The sequence below is a fragment of the Oenanthe melanoleuca genome, chromosome 7 (assembly GCF_029582105.1).
Source record: "Oenanthe melanoleuca isolate GR-GAL-2019-014 chromosome 7, OMel1.0, whole genome shotgun sequence".
NCBI lineage: Eukaryota > Metazoa > Chordata > Aves > Passeriformes > Muscicapidae > Oenanthe > Oenanthe melanoleuca.
In genome coordinates, this window is record NC_079341.1 from 22,181,858 (window position 1) to 22,199,996 (window position 18,139).

At 39.9% G+C, this 18,139-nt stretch overlaps 1 protein-coding gene across 1 annotated transcript in view; it reads left to right on the forward strand.

Annotated features, from left to right (window-relative positions):
• Window positions 1-15: 15 nt before the first annotated feature.
• The window catches only part of USP37 (ubiquitin specific peptidase 37), a 31,932-nt gene continuing 13,808 nt past the window's right edge, over window positions 16-18,139 (forward strand). Inside the window, exons 1-17 of the mRNA XM_056495975.1 lie at window positions 16-183; window positions 911-1,118; window positions 3,543-3,714; window positions 4,798-4,898; window positions 6,107-6,288; window positions 6,645-6,719; window positions 7,236-7,333; window positions 8,819-8,903; window positions 9,802-9,963; window positions 10,462-10,593; window positions 11,411-11,534; window positions 11,782-11,987; window positions 13,096-13,213; window positions 14,399-14,478; window positions 15,003-15,167; window positions 16,629-16,694; window positions 17,257-17,407. Coding sequence (XP_056351950.1) covers window positions 963-1,118; window positions 3,543-3,714; window positions 4,798-4,898; window positions 6,107-6,288; window positions 6,645-6,719; window positions 7,236-7,333; window positions 8,819-8,903; window positions 9,802-9,963; window positions 10,462-10,593; window positions 11,411-11,534; window positions 11,782-11,987; window positions 13,096-13,213; window positions 14,399-14,478; window positions 15,003-15,167; window positions 16,629-16,694; window positions 17,257-17,407 — 2,073 coding nt within the window. The 5' untranslated portion in view covers window positions 16-183; window positions 911-962. The remainder of the gene's footprint in view (window positions 184-910; window positions 1,119-3,542; window positions 3,715-4,797; window positions 4,899-6,106; window positions 6,289-6,644; window positions 6,720-7,235; window positions 7,334-8,818; window positions 8,904-9,801; window positions 9,964-10,461; window positions 10,594-11,410; window positions 11,535-11,781; window positions 11,988-13,095; window positions 13,214-14,398; window positions 14,479-15,002; window positions 15,168-16,628; window positions 16,695-17,256; window positions 17,408-18,139) is intronic.

Sequence of the window (18,139 nt, forward strand, 5' to 3'; positions counted from 1 at the left end):
CTGCGCGCGGAGCGGGCGCGCGCGGGGCGCGCCGGGAAGGCGCCGCCGCGCTGACGTGAGCGGGCGCGCGTTGCGCGCCGTCTCGCGCCGCTGCGGCCGGTTCCCGCCATCCGCCGCCGCCCCCTTCCCCCGCCCCCTTTCCCGGGCCTCGCCCCGGGCCCCGCGGGACGCGCCGGAACGCAGGTACCGGGACTCGCCACCCACTCCTACCCGCTCCCTCCGGCCGCGTGCCCCTCCCGCCGCCCGCCTGCTCTCAGGGCGGCCCGGCCCGGGGCGGGCGGCGCTCCCGTGCTCTGTGTCCCTGTGTGGCGGAGCGGGGCCAGGCCCCGGGGAGAGCGGGAGCCAGGCCGGGTCGGGAGCGGCGGCGCCTGAGCGCGGGATGCCTGGGGAATCTCCCGCAGCGCCTCCCGGGCTGCGCGCCGGGGCCGCTCCATTCATTCCTGCTGCTTTTTATCGGGAACACGCTTCGCGCTGCTTCCCGGAGCCCTCGGGGCTGTGTCTCTCGCCGCCGGGCCCGTGGCTTTCCCGGGCCCTGCCAGGTGGCCGCGGGTCCCGCGCCGTCAGAAACGAGCTCGTTTTCTTCCTCCAGAACTTTGGTTCCCATCTCATACTGGCTATCCTCGGGCACTTTTTTTTTTCCCCCCTCTTTCCTTAGATTCGTTGAGGTTAAGGGGTTTTGAGCACTTTGGTGTCTGGAATTGTGTCTGCTCCCCTTTCAGCAGTAAGGAATCGGTGCACTGCTGCTCCTACCGAGGAGATTTTGTTGATCTAAGTTTCCTTCGCTGCTGTCCAACTCTTCCTCACTGTGTTTAAAAACAGTGAAACGCTTCTACCAAACTTCTACGGAAAGTTCAAGCCATGCTTAACCATTATTTGGCCTGCCAAGTTATGCATTTCTCCTTTTTAACAGGTTTTTAAGGTGGAGCATACATACTCTTGTTAGCCCTTTTCTGTGAGAAAGCATGGCGCTGTTAAAGGTGCACGGACCTGTCCGGATGCGCAGCATGCAGACTGGGATTACGAAATGGAAAGAAGGGAGCTTTGAAATTGTGGAGAAGGACAACAAAGTGAATCTAGTAGTTCACTACAATGTTGGAGGAATTCCAACCACGTTTCAGGTATGCCAGACATTAAGGCTTTTGTTTTAACAGGGCATGGATTGTGCTCTCTTGTGAACAGCTGTCCTCTTCAAGGCTATTAAGTGTCCAGCAGACTTCCCTCTGTCACTGTTTCTTGTTCCTCGTTTCCTGAACACTAATCCCTTTGTATAACTCTCCAGTAAATTATTTACAAGTATTGTTAAAGGATCCACCAAGGTTGGCAGTGAGATACCACTTAATGGGAAGAAACAAAAAAGCAGAGAAAAGTTACAGAAGTATAGAGCATCGTGGCTCACATGTTGGATTTTTGGAGCCTGTAACCTTTCTGTTACTGGCACATTTGCATTCTCTAAAGGAGAAGATCCTGACCACTTTATACTAGCTGTTTCCCCAGCTGAAGTTTAATGGTGTTAACACACCTGTAGCCTTTTGCAAGACTTTGCTTAACATTAGTTGTTACGGTTTTAGGTTTTTAATGCAAATACAGATTGCTGTTAAAGATTCTCTTGAAAAATTTTCCTCCTTCTATAGTTGTTTTCAGGTCAGTCTTCCTAGATTTTGTGCAGAATGCCCCAAATCTAAAGCAGAGTGCTTTTTCTGTAAGAAATACATACCTGTTTTAAAAATATGTAAATTACCTAAGAGCAGTTGGAAGAAAAATTATTTTGTCTTATTTAGCAACTTTGCAACTGTCTAAACTGATATATATGTTGGCTTCTGTTTTTTCATGCTGTTTTTCATCAGTAATGTTCATCAGTCTGTTCTCTGAGCCATTTATTTCTGTGTGCAGATGCTATGAAAAAAAGTTCATTTCTTTTTGAAAGGTTAGGTTTTTGCTGCCTTAGTGTTCTGAAAAGTCTCAGCAAAGAATCTGGCAGCTGGTGTTGCCTTGAAATTAAGGCCATGAGGAATTTGTTAGCTGTGGATTGTTCCCACCTGTGTTGCTGTAGACTTGAAAAGAATCTCTGCCTTCTCATGTGTGCTGCTGTGGTTTAAACCACAACCTGTGAGCAGGTTTGGTTTAATCTGCTGTTGGACCATGTTGCTCCTGAGGAGAGCAGTCTTGTCTTCCCCTCATGCACTCCCTGGTGCTTGTTCTCACACACTCCTTTCTGCCTGGATGAGTGATATGATGTGACAGCTGCTCGAAGGGAGGTTCCACAGGGAGGATGAGCCTACAGAACAGCTAACCATGGCCTAAAGGGGCAGGTTTTCTTCCCAGCCTCTCACATCTGCTGGCTTTGCCACTTGTCAGATCTCTTTGTGAGCTCTGGGGAGGGTTTTCACAGAAACCTGGGGAAAAGACTGAATGCAGGATCTAGTGGACAGGGTGATAAACCACCATGCAGCTGGGACTGCAGCAGAGGAAGAGGAGGAGTCTTGTGCTGGAGGGTAGTTTGTGTGAGACAGCCCCAGGCTGCTGGCATGCCACTTCAGGTGTGACAAATTCCTGATGATCTTGCTTTAGAAGTAGCATTCCCTGTTTTTTAGACAAGCTGCTCTGAGAGGGCTGTGGGTCATTTCCCTGCCTGTTTTTACTTTTCTGTAATGGAACATTTGGATGGATCCACCATTGTATTTCTTTCTACAGTACCTGGTGTGTCATCAAATTTCTTCTGTCAAATGATGTTTTAGAGATGTTTCAGAGTTTTAACTAAGTTGTCCTAGATAGTATTAAGAGAAATACTTTGTTTCCCTGCACCTGCCAAACTTTGTGGCAGTGACTGGGTCCTAGCATGTGCAAGAAGAGTATGGATGGAATCTTCTGACAGCATTTTGAGTTGAAATGGGTTGTTTTGCACTGAGATGGTGAAGTAATTGTAATCCCTTTGCAGGCTCAGTGTTTCAAGAGAGCATGAAAAACTTGGAGCCTATTACTCAATTCTTAGGTCTTTGAAGATATTTTTAGCTTATATTTTTAAAAAATCCCAACAGCCCACAAAAAAAAAAAAACAAAACCTAACTCAAAATACAAGGATGGAACACAAAGTATTTCAAAAGTGTAATGTTCCCATGAAAACAAACCCTTAGTTTCTAATCAAGGTGATTTTCCAGCCCATTTATGTTTAATACTTGAAACTTTCCCCATCTTAAATTGTATTTTGCACTTTATGTGGAAGTTTTCACTAAGCAGGACTTCATAAAGTTGTTTTTCCTTCACATTTACAAATGTTGCACTCAGTAGGAAAGCAAGTTTCAGAAAGCTTGTCCAGGACTCTAAACTGTTGAGCAATAGTCATACTGTCCTTACAGTTCTGTTAGATGCCAAGGTCATTATATTAATTCTATGAGGTTTAATGTTTCCTTGAAGTGGAGCAAGGAGAAGTATTTTGGTGGGAGTCTCTTATCCTGTCTATTTGAATATATATTTTTTTTTTAATTTGTAAGTATTTTGGAAGTTTGAAGTTGGATTTATGCTTATAGTCACTTTCTTGCTTTCAGTTAAGCCATAACATTAAAACTGTGACCTTACGACCAAATGGCAGAAAACTGTGCTGCCTGATGCTTACACTAAAGGATACCAGCTTTCTGACAATTGATAAGGTACCATTTAAAGATGCAAATGAAATGAGGATGTATTTGGATGCAGTCCATCAAGACAGGGTCCATACTGGTAAGTGCAATTGTTGTAAATTATGTTATGACATTATGGAGAGGTGGTGTGTTTTCTTTTTCCCATCTTATCATGATTTAACCATATCAAACAGCAGCTAAACCCCAAGCATCTGCTCACTCATTCTTCCCAGTGGGGTTGAGAAGACAATAAGAAAAGTGAAAATGAGGAAACTTGTGGGTAGAGACAAAGGCAGTTTAGTCAGTAAAGCAAGAGCTGTGCACGCAAGCAAAGCAAATGAGGAATTCATTCACCACTCCCTGTGGGTAGGCAGGTGTTCAGCCATCTCCAAGAAAGCAGGACTCTACCATGAGTAATGGTGACTTGAGAATACAAACACCATCACTGTGCCTCCCTTACATCTTCCCCAGCTTTATGCACTGAGCATGATGCCACATGGTGTGGGATATCCCTCTGGTCAGTTTGGGTCAGCTGTCCCTGGCTTTTTGTGCACCCCCTGTTTCCTCAGGGGTGATGTGAGCAGTAGAAAAGGCCTTGACTCTTTGTGAGCAGAGTAAGCAATAACTATAACTACTCTGTTATCAGCACTATTTCCAGCACAAATCCAAAACATAGCGCTGTCATTCACTACTGTGAAGAAAATTAACTCTGTTCCAGCCAAAACCAGCACACACCTTCAGCACATTTTGTCCTCCTTGTGGTCCTGGCTTTCTTTGCATTTCTGTAAATGCTTCTTTCTGGTCTTGAACCCCGTTTTTTGTTTTATACCTTTCTCATGCTGAACAATAATCAGAGATTAACATGTAGGATTTGTTTATGTAGTGCACTGGTATTTGAAAGGCTGTCTGTTAAACACCCATGCACAGTCTCTTCGTTTTTCATTTTGCTTAATTAGTTTTTTTCTTTTTAAGGATAGGAAGTTTGCTGCCAAGTAGCTAAATGACCAGTATGAGGGATATCCATAAACATAAACTTATGGCTGTGCCTTCACAATATTTGAGTCTATTGGCAAGAAATCTAGCATGCCCTTTCCAAAATCAACTCCAGCTAAACCTTTTGCAAATAAAAATCCCGGTTGGTTAAATGACAATCAAATCAAATATTGTGTACTTTTTCTGTCAGCTGGGAAACCCTCACAAGGATCTGGCAGCTTTGGAGGTGTGCTGGGCAGCAGGGCCACACAGAAGGAAGCTAACAGGCAATTCTCTTACATAGAGAACCAGGTATGTTAAATTGTTTAAATTTTTCTTAATTTTATTCTGTTCTTCTCTTCCTCTTGTTCTCTTCCTGTATGTTACAAAGTATTTGTAACCTAGAGAGCTTGGAATAGATGTGCATGGGGTGGTTGGCAATGCTGTATCTTTTTTGTGAGGAGACATCTTCTGTATGAGTAAGAAAGGTCAGTATCTGGCTGTGGAAGTCAGACTGTGTTCTTCACGTATGAGCTTTTAGGTAGAGAAGAAGTAGAAATAGAAGGAAAGTCCACAACTAGAACTTGCTTCTTGCATAGTTTTGAATCTCCCTTTGTTTCATGCCAAACACCTTGTGTGTGTGACCTTGTATTAGTTCAGCATAGGTCTTAATGAGTTTAGCAGACTTCAGCCAAACGTGTACATTGAAAAGCAGCTGATCCAGGTTTACATCAGAATAAAGTTACTGAATTTGTGGTGTTCTGCTCACATTTTTGTTTAAATTTTCCCCAGAAGTTGTTTTCCTTCAAAATATTTTTGGTTTTTTTCTCCCCAGATTTCATGGTATATCTACTGGCTTTAATTTACTTTATCTCTGTGAATATACTTGTATTACTGCCCTGAGGGAGACTATTTCTGACATTGTCCCAAGACAGATTCTACATGTTACTTAAAGGCAATCTCACTGTAAAAACGTGAAGCTCTGTATATAGTGGTCAGATTAGACATGTTCAGTTTTTAAGTCTAAAATTGACCAACATTCCTTAGTAACCCATTGCTACCTCTTTCCATTGCATCACATGTAGGGCTTTGTTTGGCCCAGGGTGGTCAGGGCAGTGTTTTAATTATGTGGAATTTAGTACAGATTTTTAAAGCTTTTAAATGTAATACCACCCAGGATTGATATGGGGATAGTTAGGAATCATGCCTTGGGTTTTTTAAGGTCAAAGCTTGTAAAGGAGATTTTACAAACTTAAGTTCAACTGACTTAGCATTGGAAAATGAGAAGGGAAAGTGGCTACTGTAGTAGTGTTTCCTTTTTAGGACTTGTATGACTCAGTCAGAATTTTACCTATGCCTAATTTAAACTCCCTGAATCTGTTACAAGTAGCATCTCTCTACTTCTTGATGCTACACAGTAGCAAATAAAGAGTGGTGAAAATCGTAGCTCAGACTAAAGATGGTCCTGTTTCTTCACATTTGGGTTTTCACAATGGCCTTCTTCCATTTGGGCTCTGCAGACTCCTCCCAAAAGAGTGACTGTGGAGAGCAAGGAGGAAAATACATTTCGCAAGGTGCTGGGTACCCCAGCAAGAGGCTCTATTAAGAATTCTGCTGGAGCTGGAACACCAAGCAACAGGGTGAACATGTCAGCATCTCCTGCATCATCAGTCCCTCACAGGACAGGCTTGTTGGAGAATCGGTAGGAGGATTTTCTTCTTACTATGGTACTGTTAAAATCCAGTTCTTTATAGAGCTACAGATGGAACTCAGTACACTGAGACATAAGAAGGGAATATAAATCTTCCTCTAGTTTTGCTGTTACTTTTAACAGGATGTTAATGCACGCTTTTATAGCCTCTGACTGGTACTGGCACTAGAGCTTTAAATACAGCTTAAGAGTTGGGCAGACCAGATGCTTCTCTTTATGCTATAAAAGTGGAGGCTGCAGAAGTAAGGTCCAAAATGCATGGAAGGCATTGAGAAATTCTGTTCAGTTGCAAGAGGATCCTTTACTAACCTTTCAGAAAGAATGACCACGAATTTTTCTGTCATCAGTGAAAAGAGGAAAAGAACACAACCCCCTGGTTCAGAAATGAGTGAAGATTATCCCAAAGAGAATGATTCTTCAACGTAAGTAACAGTGGTTTCTGATTTAAAATCCCTTGTTTATTTGTAAAGTGTATTTTCTGAAAAGAATGCTGTCAGACACATGGACCAGGTCAGTCAGCTTGTGAACACATTGGGTGCTTAAAATGAGGTATGTGTTCAGGGTTAATAAGAAAACACAAACTACTCCAGCAGTTGATTTGCATGAATTAGCACATGCAAGTTTTGTGTCATCGATCTTTTGTTAGGTGTGTCAGTCAGAACTGCATGTGGACTACATGTGCTTTTACCTTTTTCAAAACAAAACTGATAAAGGGAAGTTGCCACTGGAAGAAGAAGCTCCATGTGTTTGAAGTCAGATTTAATTGTAAGAGGGCTTGTTTAAATTAATTGGTTAAACTTATACAAGTGAAGTTCTACTGTTCGTGGTCAAGTATTAAAGGTGATAGGAGAGAAATGCTTTAAAATAAGTTGTAAATATTGAACAGGAATATCCCATATCTTCCATAACTGCACTGCCTTCCACTCTTCTCTCTGTAGGAATAATAAAGCCTTGAGTGATCCAGCATGGAAGTACTTGAATAGTAGCAGAGAGAAACAGTTGAACCTGAAGCAGGCTGAGGAGAATAGGACATCAGGTAAAAAAAAATGAATGTAAAGCCAAATTATACCTAGCCTTGGCCAGTATGATTTTACCCCTTTGAAAGTAGTTCAGCAAGTTGTTGCAGAGGTGTTTTTTCCTAATCTGCTGTGCCATTAGCTTTGTTACTTCCTATAAGCTGTACATGAGATGCAAATAATCTTCCATAATTTTCAAAGCCTGTCCTGCTCTAGTGTGGCCTTGACCTTTATTCTTCAGTGCTGATGCCAGCCCATGAGCCAGCTTCTTTGAAAATTCCAACAAGTAGCTTCAAACTCTTCCAGGCTGCTCTCTTTCTTGGGAGGGTATTTCTGTAAACTGATTTTTGCTTGCTTATTTATTTTTAAAACTTACCTTTGCTCTTAATGCCCATGTGAACTAGTTTTTGTGATTAAAATGTGTACTGTTTGCTTTTACTTCCTTATCTCTTCCCCAGAACTTACAGGGGGAGCTCTTTGGGGCCAGGACTTCTGTCCTGTTTCTACCAAAATTCTACCAAGTTGAATACTGCTGTGGGACAGGACTTTAAAATAATACAGAAATACAGACAATATGTAGATAAGCTAGCAGACAGTACTGTTCTTCAGTTTTATGAATAAATACTTAGCTTCTTTCCTTGTAAAGAGGAATGAATTTAAGATCTTGTTTTTGCGGGGAACATTGGTGGATGCATTCTTTTTTTAGTGCATCTCTGATGGCACAAATGTGTTGCTGGAGCAGCCAGTAAGGTGAATGTTTATCTCTGAATGGAAATCTGGTTTTGTCTTCAGAGTCAAAATTAGTCTGTATATCCCTGCAAGTTCTGGTAACAGTATTATAAACGTCTTTCATATATCTGCATTTCTGAAAGTTGCATGGGTCAAACAACTTCAAGCTGGAAAAGCAGCAAATGGTTATTCATTATCCAAACTAAATTACACTATGATTCACTAATAGGTGGGTTTTTCACTCTTGAGAGCATTTTTGGCATACGTCACCATCTGAGACGTTAGAGTCTCAGGATCTGTCACGATGTCATAGCAATGAAACTATCCTATTTTGCCCCAAGTGTATAGTAATTCGTGAAATTGGGAGTGGGAAGAGAAACTGTTTTCACTTCTATGTATTTACCTTGAATTTTGAGAGCGCTGCATTGGAAATCAGGAGTTTTCTGTACCTGTGTCTTGTCTCTCTGTACAAGAGGAAGGTATTTATTAACTTTCATGTAGTTAAGATAATTATTTTTTTAGTATTTCTATTGCATTTTGACTTTTATGGAGACAGAATTGACTATCTTAAACTCCATTATGCCTTTACTTATCTTTCATTAATATTCACATTTGTACTTCTAAGCATATGTATTAGTAGTCTCCCAACCAATTCTAGAAACCAATATTTGAGGATTTTTAAACCTTTTGACTAAATACTTTCAAACAAGTTGTTTATTGTAAAAACAGCTCTGTAACCTGGAACAAAATGTCCTGCTTTTCTTTCTCTTTTAAAGGTGTTTTACCACTGCAGTCATCATCTTTTTATGGTAGTCGGTCCTCTTCAAAAGAGTTCTCCACTGGCAGTTCCACCCTGGACAGGTAGGACAGATTTACTGGAAGGAACTGTAAATAGCAATTGTTTCACAGGAATTAAGCTCTTCAGTTTCCTGATCACAAGGTGTTTAGATGCATAATATGGTGGGTTTTGTTGGCTTGTTTTTTTTTTCCTTTGGGAGCACTGTCCAGTTCTTCAGTGTGTCTTCAACTGCCCTGCTTACATCTACTAAGTCTAGTTACTGCTTGCAATGGAAAGACTTTGTAAAATCACTCAAATCTGTTATAGTTGTTGTGAATGATTCTAGATGATTCAAATTCTATATAAACTCTAGAAGTTAAGTCTGAACTCTTGCTTCATTTTTCCCAAGTAGATAAATGGCTTGCAATTCTATATCTTAATAACAGTATTTTAGCAAATACTGAATCCTGCTGAGCTTAGGATTCTTCTTTGTCAGGTGCTATGCAGTCAGACTCATGGTTTCTGCCCTAGATAGATGAGGTACAAGATCAAGGGAAAAAAGAAGCATTGTCCATGTTTAAATGTTAGGAATTGAGGTCCATAGTGATTAGGTTACAAGAACAGGAGACTGAAAATGGAGGCTCTGGCCAAGATGTGAATTTCAAGCATATCTTGGGAGCGGTGATCTCATGCTATGTAGTCATTCTTCTCATCATATAGTGTGGAGACTTATTAAATGTTTATGAGACCAAAGACTTGGTTATACTGCATGCACACCAGTGGATATAAGGCAGTTTAACCAAGCTAAGAATTTAACATGTCTGGAAAGAAGTGTTCTCTGTCACACCTCTGTTTTTCACTGTGATACATTCCAGTTATCTTGTATGGCTTTACCAGTGCTGCAATTCCAGTGTCATGGACTATAGCTCTTTAAGGCAGAGCATTACAAGCCTTACCCTTCTTATGCTTTTATGTTTCTAGGTCTAGTGTATCCAGCCAGACCTCTTCAGCTAAAAGGAGCCTGGGATTCCTTTCTCAGCCTGCCCCTCTTTCTGTTAAAAAAATGAGATCTAATCAAGATTACACAGGATGGAACAAACCCCGAGTGCCCCTTTCCACCCATCCTCAACAACAGTTGCAAGGGTAAATTTAAATTTCATTATCTAGCATGCATACTTTGATCATTGGAACATGATATATGTAATGTTATATATAATTTTTCAGTTAAAAATAATCCTGAAATTAATGATCACTGAGCCAGGGAACACTTTTCTTAGTTTGGAGGATATGTATTCTGGGAGTTTCAGAGACATAATAATTTCAGGTAATTCATGTTCCTTTAATGATGATTCATTTCTCCATCTTCATATGTGTGTGTATACATATGTATATGTATAGATATGTGCACTTTTTAAAAGTTTGGTTGTAGAAACTCATGGGTGCTTTCCTGCTAAGTGCTGCCTCCTATGAGTTTTCAGTTTAGAGTGAAGGGCTGGGGAGCAGCTCCAGTATGAAACTCTGTGGGGAGTGGCTGGGATGAATATCCTGTGTGTTAGTAGTGCTGTGTTTAGCTGACAGGTTTGCACATTGACCATTAGACACAAAGTTTATTGGTGTTTTGTGTTGTTTTTTTTTTCCTAGGTTTTCAAATTTGGGAAACACCTGCTATATGAATGCCATTCTACAGTCCTTGTTTTCAATTCAGTCTTTTGCTAATGATTTGCTCAAACAGGGTATCCCATGGAAAAAAATTCCACTCAATGCACTTATCAGGTAAAATTCACTTTCTGTGAAAGCTATTTTCTCCTTCATTACTGTGAGACTGGTTTGGTAATACTGAAGCATCTTTGCAAAGGGTTGTTTGCCTGTATAGATAATAAAAGAAATTCTGGAGCTCTCTGTTTTGGAGCTTTACTTTTGAAATAGGAAACTGGCTCTTAAAACTTATAATACTGAGTTACAGGCATTCTTTTACTGTATTTTTAGTGGCAAAGTGAAATGTTTCAGAAGAAAATGTAAGAAATTGTAAAATAAGTTAGATGCAGAAAAATTTCTTTTAAAAACTTTGCCAGGTAGGGTTTAGGGTTAGGGTTAATGCTTTTATTGCTGAAAGAAGTAAGGCTTGAAACTGAGTGGAAGTTTAAAAATAAAACATAAATTTAAATTATTGAAATCAAAACTCTTCTGACCATTCAGTGATTTTGGGTTGCTTTTTTTGGTACTGTGTGATATCATGTCTCCTATCAGTACAAATGTTTTCAAAAAGCATTATGAGTTTATTTTCTTACTGTAAAAGAGCAGAAATAAGTTTTTAAAGCTTTATAAGGCTTTTCTTTTGACCTTAAAAGATTGTGGATTGGTGTTTTTTGTTCATTTGAGTGCTGTTCGATGATGACCTCAAATGAGATCTTGAAATTCTTGAAAATGGAAAAGGTTAATTATATGTGGGATATTTTGATACAGAACTCCTGAACCACTTATCAAGGAGAGAAGCTATTAGGAACTCTTAAAATAAGGTATCATGAGTTCTATTATGTTTCTCTAAAGTCCTGGAAAACCAACCAGTGTTTCATTGCCTTGTGTTCTGCAGACGTTTTGCCCATCTGCTTGCTAAAAAGGATGTCTGCAGCCCTGAGGTTAAGAAAGAGCTGCTCAAGAAGGTGAAAAGTGCCATTTCAGCTACTGCAGAGAGATTTTCTGGCTACATGCAGAATGTAAGTATCATTATCTGGAAATAGCAATGTGCAATTTGTTCAGTGCTTGGACTGCACTGAACACCTGTCAAGCTTCAGCTGTGTTTGACAGTGACTTTTGGTTGAATGGCAGTGACTGTTAGAGCAGAACTGCCTCAGTATTCCTGAATGTATGAACTAAACATAATTTCCCCAGTCTCTTTGTGTTTGAGAAAAATACTGAATGAGATTGTACAAAGCCATTTAATTGCATTTGCCCTGTTTCCAGGATGCACATGAGTTCTTGAGCCAGTGTCTGGATCAGCTGAAGGAAGACATGGAAAAGTTAAACAAAACTTGGAAGAGTGAACCAGCCCCTAATGAGGATAACTCACCAGGACGTGCTTCTGATGACCTCTCAGCCACCAAAGTTTATACATGTCCTGTTATCAGTAACTTAGAGTTTGAGGTTCAACATTCTATAATTTGCAAAATGTGAGTGTGCTTGACAGCTTTTTTTGCACTTATCTTAAAAGACTAGGAAGTGTTCCCATCTCATGTGACTTCATGTGCAGGTTGTAACCAGAATTAGAACTAGCTTTTATCCAAAGCTAGATATTTAGAAAAATAATGTCTTGTCTAGAAATGCTGTAAAAGTCACACCATGCTGTCTGCTGCTGCAGGCTTTAAACAATTTCTTACCACCTAGTTCTTCATTGCATGTCCAATGGAAAGCCTTTGTGCTTTGCTCTTTGTGTACCAATTGTATGGGAATAGAAAGAAAAGGAGGGTTTAGCCAAGTAATGTTTCCTCTTAAGAAAATGGAAAAAGTGGAAGCTATGTTTTTAATTTGATCTTTCTGAGGGCTTCCAGGGAATGGCATTTTCTTCAAAATTTCTACATTCTTGCAGAAAGAGATGTAAACCAGTACATTTGGGCATTCATTGTGTATGAACTGTGCAGCATATTTCCATATGGGAATGTTTCATTCCACAGAGTTTTCATGAACACAGATATTTGGAAATAATAGTTTATGTATATTTAATTAGTTCCACAGAACAGTTAAAAGTAAAGTACATCCATGTAATAATTATAGAAGAAAAATGACTATCATAGGGTCTGTCTTTTTTTTTTCCCCTAAGCAAAAATGAAATGTAAGAAAAATTAAAGGTTTTTGTTGGTTTTTGGTTTTTATATTGACTCTACTCTTTTGTTTCTAAGAACAGTTAAGTATTTCTAGCACTTCCCTTCTGCTAGACTGGGCTGGGCTTACTTATTTTCTCCTAAGAATACTGAATGAAGTATGTTTTCAGCTATAGAAGTCACTTTGATTTCTTGTATACCTGATCATTTGCCTCTCCAAAGCAATCTGTACATTTTTGTTCTTACCCTTACACAAATGTATCAACTTCTAAAGCATCACAAAGAAATTGTGAGATCCAACTTGGTCTTGAGCATCAAACAGTTCCATTTTGATAAGCAAAAATAGGATGATCAAGAAGTATATATTTACTAGGGAGTCACTTGACCCTAAAACATGGAAGTGTTCATGAATTTCAAGTTTATTTTTCATCAGACTTACACAAGCATGTTTCTTTTTTAGGTGTGGTGAAACAGTCACTAAACGAGAGCAGTTTAATGACCTCTCCATTGACCTTCCTCGAAGGAAGAAATTCCTTCCTTCCCGATCAATCCAGGATTCTCTTGACCTCTTTTTTCGGGTATGCACTTTGAGGGGATTTTTTATGCATTGTGGAGTGTGTGTAGGTTATGTACCATATGGAAATTCTGATTGTACAGCTGATTATTAGTTTCTGTAACAGTGGTTTGCAGGCTCGTGGGATAACATTGCAGTTTTTGAGGTTTGTCCATTAACAGTGTATGGAAGTTTTTATTGTAAAATGCTGTGCAGAAATTAACAGTGTAAAATAGGTAAACTTCCCAATTTTGTGATGAAAGAGTCGAGGTGTAAGCAAATACAGAGAAGAGAAGGGAGGCTGACAGATTGGGATAATTGCTCAGGAATTACTGCCACTCCTGGGCTAGGATGCTTCAACAGCTTGTGTACAAGTCTTAATTAGCATGGAGATAAAAGGTCATATAGGTACAATAATGTAAAAGAATAAATGGCTATAATATGTGAATGCTTACTTAGTAAGTAGAACTTCAAGGTGAAGCTTCTGAAAGCTAAAAATGAGCCATGCATCTGTGAATTGGTGTTGTATTTTGTCATACCTTGAGACAAACCCTTTTTTTCCCTCTCTGTATAGATAGTACTTTCAACAGAGAGAGTAATTGGTGTGCTTTTTCTTCTAAAAGCTGGTAGAGGTCTTATGATTTAAAAAAATCTCTGAAATTGTAATATTGTAATTTGGCTTCACTTAAGGTAGAGGGCTGTAAGAATGTTTGATGGGCAAGTTACATAATTTCAGGAAAGGGATGCTTCCCCTTTTGATTTCTGTTCAGAACTCTACTCTCATATAGCATACCCTTGGTAAGTTTAGATGAGGATAGCTTTTGAGGATTTTTGAACAGGAATCAGAAAATTTCATGGCATCATCCTCCACCATAGGTTATTAGGAAAAAAAAGAACAGAAACAAATCCTGTGTATGGGAGAGAACTGTTAACCTAACAAGATTGTCCTCTCCCTTTGGAAGCTAATTGTGTCATAATGGTGACTAATTCTCTAGTCTCCAGTAGACTTGCAAGAAGAATTCCACCTGTGTTAGTGGATATGATGTCAAGTTTTAAGGTCTGCTGCCTGCCCTTTTACTAGGTCAAGTTGAAGGTGATAATAATTATAAGTGGTTACTGCTGTTTGAAGAGTTTGTGTGACAGTTGTGATCAGTTTTTGGTTAAGATCTGTTTGATTTCTCTTTTGTAATTTCTCTGCTCCCTTAAACAGGCAGAGGAGATTGAATATTCCTGTGAGAAGTGCAATGGAAAGTCTGCTGTTGTCACACACAAGTTCAACAGGCTTCCCAGGTAAATGTTGACACCTGTTCCTCTCCTTCCTTGAAGCATATGTTACAAAAGTGCAATCAAGAATCCCTTGGAAGAGTAAAGCTGGGAAACTGAACAGGACAGCATGTACAGTGGTCAGAGTGTGACAGAGGTGCACCTGTAGTCAGTCTGCATGCTGTTCTTCAGTTTCACTCTAAAGAAGCCTTGGAAGCCCTCAGCAGGGCTTGTTTCTTCCTCCCTATCTCTGCACAAGGAGGACTGAGTTTTCCCCTTCCCCTTTTCTTGGGGTTTCTGGGATGTTAACAAAGCAGATACAGTAAATACATTCTGGAATTTTAAAACTGCACAAGTTAAGTGATGAGCAGGGACAGAAATTACCTGTGTCTTGCAGATAAGAGATGGTCAGCATTTGCCTGCCAGCCTGAAGTAATTATCTGGTTTGGTCAGGTGAATGCCTTTGGAAAAAAAGCTTACTTGGATTTTGAATAGGTTTTCTCTGACTTCTGTTTTGAGATTAACATTTGTTCTTCTCTCATCTCTCTCAGGGTCCTGATTCTTCATCTGAAACGATACAGCTTCAATGTAGCATTGTCTCTCAATCATAAAGTCGGGCAGCAAGTGGTTATTCCAAGATACTTAACCCTGCTTTCCCACTGTACAGAAAGCACCAGGCTGCCACTGACACTGGGATGGAGCGTCCATTCTGCCATGTAAGTGTGCAGCTTTGGTCCCTGCTGTGTTAATCATGTATGCCACAAGGTAGGCACTTGTCAGATCTCCTCCAGAGGATGTCTGGGCAAGGAAACATTACAATTATGCAGCTTCAGATCTGTGCTGTTTGTAATGCTGCTGTAATAAGAACTTGTTTGGAAAGAAAGCATGATAGGAGCATAGGAAGAGATGGTTGGGCATTATTTAGGGAATATTTGGTAAGATAATATTCTTCACTGTCCTTGAAAATAACTTTATATTCTTTTCAAGAACACTTCTGTTAGTAATTTTAAAATGTAGGCCTCTCAGTCCAAAGTAATCTAGATTACCTTTCCCTTCAGAGCTAACTCTGCTTAGAAGAGAAAACATCCTTCATTTTCTGCAAATTTCCGCTTGCACCTCCTGTACTGTCACTCATTTTTCATTGTCTTTCATTTCCTTTCATTGCCACTCTAGTATCTGAGCATTCTGCATGCTGAAAATGCTCTCCTCCTTTTCCCTGTGACTGTTATTTCTGTGCAGCTGCCTGACCTGAGACACAGAGATTAAATGTGTCAGTTGTCACATAGGAAGCATATGGCAGAGTAAGGAACTAGAAACCCTTAGGTCTTTTGTAGCCTCTGCTGAGTGACATAGCCAGGGTACCCATAGTGAGCTAGCACACATCTGGTGCATATGTTCAGCAGTGTGGCAGGTGTTGTGCCAAATGTTTAGCAGTGTTTTGAGGTGTAAGTGGATGTTTTCCATGAATTTGTTTTAACAGTAGAAATTTCAAACACAACAAACAGTTTATGCTAACCAGAGCAGCAATACTTGAAAATATTTGGAAATAGCTCTCCAGTGTTTGGAGTTTTTTTCAGTCATGGAAGCCATTGTGATTGACCAGGGAGTGGAAAGGGAACTAGGCTGGAGAGAAGCAACTTGGTTTAGGAGCAAGATTAGAAAAGATTTCTGCAGTGGCCACATCTGTTTGATAGATGTGTAGTGATAGTGATGGACTTTGAGGAGTCCATGAAAGGATTAAATGGAGCAGGAAGTTGGTTCAGAGGAATCTAGGTAAGGCACGAGAAACTAAGATGTGGGATATGCCAGAAAACTGGCTGATCCAGACAACAGCAGGAGACTGTGGTTTGGGAGCAGGAACTCAAGTGTTGGTAGGAATAAAATACAAAGGAATGAGTTGTCTTGACATGGGAGCTGAGAGCCTTTAATTTGTGAGCTGGTCCCTAAGGGTGCATCACCAAGAAGTGAATCAAGTTTAAAGGATTATACATGGTTTTGAACAACTGTTGTTTATTCATAGTGTGATGAAGTTACTACTGTAAATCTAAGCAATTAGCAAGTACATAATGGTATTCTGCTTGTTCTTTTGGTCATGGATTTGCATGCATAGCAGACGAGTAAATGCTTACTTTTTAAAGACTGTGGCTACTGCAATAAATATTTTGCTCTTTTAATAGTTCCCGCCCATTGAAAGCCTCCCAAATGGTGAATTCCTGTACTGTAAGCACTTCCACACCTTGTAGGTGAGTTATAGCTCTGAAATTAAGTTTTTTGGGAACAGGTGGTTGACTCCAGAAATTGTGACTTCCCTAGACTCCTTTGTCTTCTGTTTTAAAGAAGCAAGAATTTATCTTAATTTATCTTAAAGAGCAAACAGGAAAAATGAAAAATTGGTGCATTTTTGTACTTTTTATATCTGGGTAATGTTGTGAGAAGTCCTGTGTCTAACTTTAAAAACTCAAGTCAAATAACTTACTCCAAATTCTGTGTATTAATGTGGCCTTGTCTCAAATGAGTTCAGTCTGGGATTATGAGGTAATGAAGTGCAGAATCCTTGGCCTTAAAAGCAAGAACCACACACTTACTTTTAATGTTGCAAGCTATTATTGGAGGCTTCAAGTAGATATGTCAGCCCAATAAAATAAAGCTTTTCTGCAAACCTTGACTGCCATATTAATAAATTGTCATTGTTGCAGTTTGTTCCCCAGTTGAATAGTGTGAAAGCACTGTTTCAACACTTGCTTTGAGACATTTGTGTGATGCTGCAATGCTGTGAATTTTAATAGCCATGTTTTTAATTTACAGAAAATATACTTTCAAGTCAAAGAGCTCTGCAGCACTCTATGTAGATTCTGACAGTGATGATGAGCCATTGAAACGCTCTGTTGCCCATAGCCAAAGGTTGTGTAATATACAGAGTAGAGATCAGCAGCAACTGCAAGAAGAGCCAGAAAAGGTAAGGGAAAAACCCACAAACTTTCATGTACTAGATCCTGTATGTGCTCATGTCTGCTCTGTGCTTTTTTTAGCATAAACTGAGTGAAACTGATGTCAGATGAGGTTTTTTTCCCTCCTAATTAGTACTGTAATGCCAGAAGGGAGTGCTTTGCTAATTGACCTCTCTCTGCAGTTGTCTTGGCTTCCCACTGGGAACAGAAGTAATTGCATTGCAATTGAACTTGAGTTTTCAGGTTATGTATACCAGCTGCTTAGCAGTTTGGTCAGTCCTTTGGGTAACTTCCATTAATAATGTTCATAGGCTGAAGTATTATGTGCTGTCAATAATAAAAGTATTCAGTAAAGCCCTTGATTAAATTAGATCCAGTACAAGTTGGGCTAAGCAAAATATTCAGCTGAGAGAATTTCATGCACATCCAATCTGTGTCCTCTTTCAAGTGTAGCTTTTGAAATGCTTTTAGAATCTGGAGCTAACAGTCTTTGGAGGCGGACACACAGAATTGTGAAGAGACCAAGTTCATCGGTGTAATGGCACAGTTAATTTCCAATTGCCTTTGAGCTTTTCCTTGTGACTAGTGTTAATGCTGCCAAGACACTTTTTTTTGCCTCTGTCAGGGCAGTGTATTAGCAGGTAGATGAGTTGTGTGGGAAGAAATGATGACCCAGAAGGGAATAGAAGCAGCTTAGAGGATTATCTTGCTGTACCACTTTCTTCTGCTAAGAGTGCTGC